General features: G+C 31.3%; 1 protein-coding gene across 1 annotated transcript in view; it reads left to right on the forward strand.

Moving 5' to 3' along the window:
- Positions 1-7,850, forward strand: part of LOC108741478 (sodium-dependent nutrient amino acid transporter 1-like) — a gene marked incomplete in the record, with an annotated part of 34,318 nt that overhangs the window by 21,877 nt on the left and 4,591 nt on the right. The window contains 1 exon segment of the mRNA XM_025973829.1: positions 3,256-3,499. Within this exon segment, the coding sequence (XP_025829614.1) occupies positions 3,256-3,499 (244 nt within the window).

A 7,850-nucleotide genomic window follows, 5' to 3' on the forward strand; every position in this document is an offset into this window, starting at 1 on the left:
TAAATTACTCAAATAAATTATTTAAAAATATTGTTATATATATCGGAGAAAAGAATGCTTTTTCTGGACCTCTATAAAATGTTTTAAAAACAACCCTGGGATAGAATGTTGTAGCTGTACACTAGCCGGCTTATATTTTGCTGTTGCATTTAATTTATGGTTTTGATAGAATTTTTGTTATTTTTTCTCTATAATTATGAAAACCTTAGTAAGTTCTTAATTCATTATACTTGTAGAATGTAGTCTACTCGTAAAGAGTCGACAACCTTTCAGCTATTTACGTATGGATGTACCCCAAGACCATCCCGAAAAATTTAAAGTCCTGATCCTAGATTACGGTCATTAATTCCGAATATCACGCATTATTTTAATAAATGACTTCTTCGACAATGGTTATATTTTCACCGGAGGCACATAAAATCTTATTATCGAATCAGGAAAATCTTATGGGAAAACTCGGGTTGATTCGTCAGCGGAATTGAATTGTAGTTTGCATTTAGGATTTTGAAAGTATAAAAGAAGTTTAAAAACTATCAAAATGCAAATAGAAATCTGAGGTTTAAAAAAAATTATTTAAAATCTCTGGTCTTCCAACGTTGAAACCAAAATTGATGCGACTGTTGTAATCAAACAGCTTCGAAAATATAAATTCTTCACCATCAAAATGTCTCTTATAGTATTGATATTAAAATTAAAACATCTAATTTTTAAAAACATGATATTGTATATATAATTATAGAAGTGATTTGTTAGTTTTTAACGCCACTGTACTATCTCAAGTACGTCAGAAGAAGAGTAATCATACAATTTTTTTTATTTAAATATAAAGTAAATGTTTTGTATGACTACACATATTTCTTTCGTCATTTTATAAGTATACTTGCTGCATCACGACTTAGGTGTCCAAATAAATTACGCTCATTAACATCATAATGGATAATAAAAACGGCCTTGATAGTACTATACGTGAGACCACCTGACAGCATAATAAGAGATTCAGGAAAATCCGGTTCATCCTTTTAGTAATCTGATTGAATCACAAATAAATGTTAATGATAATATTCAGCAAGAAAATATTGCAAAAAATATAGACAGACAATGTTGTAATTACACTCTCATACATGTATGTTAAAAGAATATTTTAATAGGACTCGTTATGTTAAAGAAAAACTGCAACCCTATCGGAGCGTTTACATGTGCGTCTGTCCATCTGTTACATGCGAACTTCTGTAACTCAAAATATATTTCCGACTCGAATATTTTTTGTTAACTTGACATACGAACTGTTTTACATTTATTGTAAACATTTTAACTGGAATATCTCTATTTCTCCAACTTATAAATTGTCTCTTTCGAATTGGAATTTTAATTAATTTTCTTCAAAAAAATGAGCTGATGCGATAATAAACGGCTTCAGTTTTTAAACCACCATGTTTTCACTGAAAGTCTCAATATTGCATTAAATAATTAAAAAAAAACGTTTGGATTAGCATTTTAAGGTTATTTTAGGAAGAGACAACACAAACGAAGTACTTACACTGTCTGAGAACGACGTCTTCAAAACAAAAATTAAAAAGTTTGATGTTAAAGCAGAAATTTCCCTTAACTCGAACGTAACAAGTTGCATTGAGAAGGTTAATGCTAGGGAAATTTGAAGTCGGTAAAACGGATGAGGCTTATAATATAATTAAAAGGAATTTTAAAGAGTGGAGAAGAATATACATACATACATACATACATACATACATACGAGGCATGAGTCATTTTAGGAGAAAATGAGGAAAAAGCAGATTTGTGGAAATTATATTTAGATAATCTATATGCAGGTGAAGAGCTAGACGAGGTATTGGAGGAGGATAGTGTGGAAATAGGTTAGCTAGGATACCCCATAATGAGAGAAGATTTTGATTTAGCGTTAAAAATTTAAAGAATAATAAGGCATCAGATGGGATATGCCAGAAATCTTAAAAAACAGGCTAATAGGTTAGAGATGTCTAGGCTGGTTAACCATATACGCAATATGGGAAGAAATTTTGCGGACTATAAACAAACCATGTTAGTAGCCATACCAAAAAATAAATTCCCAGATAGTTGAAAAAAATTTAGAATAAATAGATTAACTTCCTATGTGTCAAAAATTTTAAATAAAATCGTAGAAATAAGGATGAAAAAAGAGCGGAAAAACTATTAGGGGAAGACCAACTTAGAGAGGGTTTAGAGGGTATAGAGCAACGCGAGGGGCCTTATTAGCTTTACGGGTAACAATAAAGAAAACGATAAAAAAAAGGAAAAAGCGCGTACATAGGATTCGTAGAATTTGAAAATGCTTTTGACAATGTTAAATGGGACGATACGCTAATTATACTTAAAAATATAGGGATTAGATACATAGATAAAAGAGTGATACTTATTGGTTTGTATAAGGAGCAACAGGTAGTTAAAGAACTTGAGCAATCGCCTAGAGAAGTAAATATTAAATTATATAAAAAATACTTCTAAGGTATTCAGTTTTTGAGAAATTCACAATAGAAACGAAATAAAATAAATAAACGTACCCCTACAGAAAATTAAACACAAGCTGAAATTTGCCAAAATAGTATTGCCTCCATCGTGCACAGTTTTTTAAATAATAAATTAAAAAATGACAATGAGNATTTACAATTTTGACTTCACAATCTGAAGCCGGTAAAGTTAAACTGAAGCCACTATTGCAAATAGTAATCTGAAAGAGAAAGACCTAAATCTCTATCGCTCTTTATTCCCGTTGCTACTTCTAGGATCTCTCTAGCTATCCCTTTGTGATTTTGATCATTAATATTTTGAGTTACCAAAGATTAGTTTAATTTATAGTAAAATTTGGTAAAAATTAAATGTCAGATTCATCATATTTTGAATACCGTCGATGAAAATCCATTTAAACCAGAAAAAGCACAACATTGTAAGATTTTCACAAATGTTTATTAACTTGTAACATATGTTTGGCAAAACATTGACGAGAGAACTGCTTAGTAGTAACTGTACTCTTCCTTGACACTATTTTACTAAAATACGTGTTGCAAGTTAATAAAAACTTGTGAAAATGTTCTACAGTTGTTGTCTTCTAATTAATGTAAATCTTCATCGACTTAAGATCGAAATGAAATAGACGGTCATTAGTCTTTTGATCAAGTTTTAAAACAAACAATTGTTATTTTTTTACTTAAGAACAAACAGTATTGTTTATGAAATTGCCTAAAATATTTCTTTTTGTTTCAGACGTGCGGGTCATGGTTCACATACGTAGAAACGGTGCTATGCACTATTTCCCTGTCAGCTGGTCTGGGAAACGTTTACAGACTCACACAGACCACACTGATCGAAGGCGGTCTTCCCTTCCTGTTAGCATACGTAATACTAGCGCTTTTCCTAGGATTTCCAATACTGTTTTTAGAATTAGGTTTAGGCCAGTTGGTCCAAGAAGGTTTCACCAAGACTTGGAGAGCTGTGCCTGTTTTAAAAGGTATGCCCTAATAATAATTATTTGGTAAAATTAGAAACCAAAGTACCACTTAAAATATAAATACAAAACATAGAATACGTAAATTACTACAAACAGCGCGGTAAACGGCATCTCTAGAATATTGCTACATACATACAAGAAATAGGAGAGATAGGTTGGTAGGACACCTTCTCAGACAGGTCTAGTCAGAGACATATTAGAGGCGGAAACAGGAGTTAAGAAGAGTAGAGGTAGACCTAAATTAGAATACTGTTCCCAAATACCGTGTAAACTCTTTATAACGTCAGTCGATTTAACGACAAACTCCTTAAAACGTCGAAATTGCTTGACTATGGTTGGTTTGCATTGTTTTCTATACAATATTACACTCTATATAGCGTCACGCTCACTCTATTTAACGACAACAATGCGGCATTATAAATCATGGAGCAGTACTTTCTAAATTGCCGAAATAGATAAGAACTGCAGCTGTGTACGTTGTTGAAGAAGACGATCCTGTCCCTCCACCAAGCATCAAACAAGCACTTGATGCAGCGAAACTATTAAAAAAATACTTTTTATATAATCAAATTGATCCAGCAGTATCTCAAGATATGAGTAAGATACATAACAAAATACAATTAAAATATTGGAGCAGCAAAAAATATCAGACGAAGATAACAGGCTATACGCAATGTATGAATAATGATGTTCGTGTGCAAAATGTGTAGGTACTATATTGGTAAATGCATAATATTATAGAATAGTAAAATAATATCTTTTATTTCTCTCCATTTAACGACCACTCTTTATAACGCCGAAAAATGTTCAGTCCCTTAACTGTCGTTATATAGAGTTTACACTGTAGTTATGGATGTGGGATGTTATAGTTTTAGGGAAATGCGAAGATTAGCTCAGGATAAGGAGTGGAGGTGCGTGTCCAACCAATCGTAGGACTGACGACCTTATGATGATATTTTTTAAATTTTTCGGGTAGTAATATTTCTTACTCTATTCTATAAAATTATTTTAAACTGTTATATACTTTATTAAATTGTAATGTTGAATCAAATAATTTTAATGGGCCAACCATTGCTAGAGTGTGTAATTGTAATTGTACAGTCAGTATAGTCAAAACAGTTTCTTTAAAGGGGCATTTATATGTAGGTATACCATTCTATTAGAAAATAGATGAGGTGATTAATACAAGGGCAAGTTTATTATTTTGCTTCATAAAGCCTTAAGAGGTAATTGTTATGAAGACCTCGAATTGTTCTTTGTAAAATTAATGTTATCAATTCAATCGGCCTTCAAGATTAATAATTTGTGTTTACGTACAGGTTCAATACGTAGCCGAAAAACAATGTTCATTAAAGTAAACAATATCTCTAATGTTCATTAATTATTTACTTGTTAAAAAGAACAATCAATATTTTGCGTCAGATCAGTGCATTTACCTTTTACTTAATTTCATGAATCACGTTCCTAGAATGTATATTTATGTTAAACTAGATTTTAAAACTAATTTTTCTATCCCTTTGGAATAGTATTTTTTTTTATTAATAAAAGGTAGTAGGGTCGAGTCGCCTTCAATAAAAAGAAGTCACTTCTATACTTGCGAACGGTTAACTTAGAAATTAGGAAAAGGTTGAATGATGAGGATACCGTGGATAGAGAAGGTTAGAAATGAAGAGGTATTAGAAAGAATAGGAGAACAGAGGACTCTATTGAAATCACTAAGAAATAGGCGAGATAGGTTCAGAATAGGAAAGTGTGGAGGTGCATGTCCAACCAGTCTTAGGAATGACGACCTTATGATGATGAAAAGGTAGCCTATGTCTTTTTCTGTACTCCTAACAATGTGTGTACAAAATTTCATGATGGTCACATTTCTATTAGTTGGGATAGAGCAACGGCCACGGAAAGTCAAAAACTGGACAATCAAAAATTTTTTGAAAATAAATTACTCAAATAAATTATTTAAAAATATTGTTATATATATCGGAGAAAAGAATGCTTTTTCTGGACCTCTATAAAATGTTTTAAAAACAACCCTGGGATAGAATGTTGTAGCTGTACACTAGCCGGCTTATATTTTGCTGTTGCATTTAATTTATGGTTTTGATAGAATTTTTGTTATTTTTTCTCTATAATTATGAAAACCTTAGTAAGTTCTTAATTCATTATACTTGTAGAATGTAGTCTACTCGTAAAGAGTCGACAACCTTTCAGCTATTTACGTATGGATGTACCCCAAGACCATCCCGAAAAATTTAAAGTCCTGATCCTAGATTACGGTCATTAATTCCGAATATCACGCATTATTTTAATAAATGACTTCTTCGACAATGGTTATATTTTCACCGGAGGCACATAAAATCTTATTATCGAATCAGGAAAATCTTATGGGAAAACTCGGGTTGATTCGTCAGCGGAATTGAATTGTAGTTTGCATTTAGGATTTTGAAAGTATAAAAGAAGTTTAAAAACTATCAAAATGCAAATAGAAATCTGAGGTTTAAAAAAAATTATTTAAAATCTCTGGTCTTCCAACGTTGAAACCAAAATTGATGCGACTGTTGTAATCAAACAGCTTCGAAAATATAAATTCTTCACCATCAAAATGTCTCTTATAGTATTGATATTAAAATTAAAACATCTAATTTTTAAAAACATGATATTGTATATATAATTATAGAAGTGATTTGTTAGTTTTTAACGCCACTGTACTATCTCAAGTACGTCAGAAGAAGAGTAATCATACAATTTTTTTTATTTAAATATAAAGTAAATGTTTTGTATGACTACACATATTTCTTTCGTCATTTTATAAGTATACTTGCTGCATCACGACTTAGGTGTCCAAATAAATTACGCTCATTAACATCATAATGGATAATAAAAACGGCCTTGATAGTACTATACGTGAGACCACCTGACAGCATAATAAGAGATTCAGGAAAATCCGGTTCATCCTTTTAGTAATCTGATTGAATCACAAATAAATGTTAATGATAATATTCAGCAAGAAAATATTGCAAAAAATATAGACAGACAATGTTGTAATTACACTCTCATACATGTATGTTAAAAGAATATTTTAATAGGACTCGTTATGTTAAAGAAAAACTGCAACCCTATCGGAGCGTTTACATGTGCGTCTGTCCATCTGTTACATGCGAACTTCTGTAACTCAAAATATATTTCCGACTCGAATATTTTTTGTTAACTTGACATACGAACTGTTTTACATTTATTGTAAACATTTTAACTGGAATATCTCTATTTCTCCAACTTATAAATTGTCTCTTTCGAATTGGAATTTTAATTAATTTTCTTCAAAAAAATGAGCTGATGCGATAATAAACGGCTTCAGTTTTTAAACCACCATGTTTTCACTGAAAGTCTCAATATTGCATTAAATAATTAAAAAAAAACGTTTGGATTAGCATTTTAAGGTTATTTTAGGAAGAGACAACACAAACGAAGTACTTACACTGTCTGAGAACGACGTCTTCAAAACAAAAATTAAAAAGTTTGATGTTAAAGCAGAAATTTCCCTTAACTCGAACGTAACAAGTTGCATTGAGAAGGTTAATGCTAGGGAAATTTGAAGTCGGTAAAACGGATGAGGCTTATAATATAATTAAAAGGAATTTTAAAGAGTGGAGAAGAATATACATACATACATACATACATACATACATACGAGGCATGAGTCATTTTAGGAGAAAATGAGGAAAAAGCAGATTTGTGGAAATTATATTTAGATAATCTATATGCAGGTGAAGAGCTAGACGAGGTATTGGAGGAGGATAGTGTGGAAATAGGTTAGCTAGGATACCCCATAATGAGAGAAGATTTTGATTTAGCGTTAAAAATTTAAAGAATAATAAGGCATCAGATGGGATATGCCAGAAATCTTAAAAAACAGGCTAATAGGTTAGAGATGTCTAGGCTGGTTAACCATATACGCAATATGGGAAGAAATTTTGCGGACTATAAACAAACCATGTTAGTAGCCATACCAAAAAATAAATTCCCAGATAGTTGAAAAAAATTTAGAATAAATAGATTAACTTCCTATGTGTCAAAAATTTTAAATAAAATCGTAGAAATAAGGATGAAAAAAGAGCGGAAAAACTATTAGGGGAAGACCAACTTAGAGAGGGTTTAGAGGGTATAGAGCAACGCGAGGGGCCTTATTAGCTTTACGGGTAACAATAAAGAAAACGATAAAAAAAAGGAAAAAGCGCGTACATAGGATTCGTAGAATTTGAAAATGCTTTTGACAATGTTAAATGGGACGATACGCTAATTATACTTAAAAATATAGGGATTAGATACATAGATAAAAGAGTGATACTTATTG

The sequence above is a fragment of the Agrilus planipennis genome, unplaced genomic scaffold (genome assembly GCF_000699045.2).
Source record: "Agrilus planipennis isolate EAB-ADULT unplaced genomic scaffold, Apla_2.0 scaffold204, whole genome shotgun sequence".
NCBI classification, from domain to species: Eukaryota; Metazoa; Arthropoda; class Insecta; order Coleoptera; family Buprestidae; genus Agrilus; species Agrilus planipennis.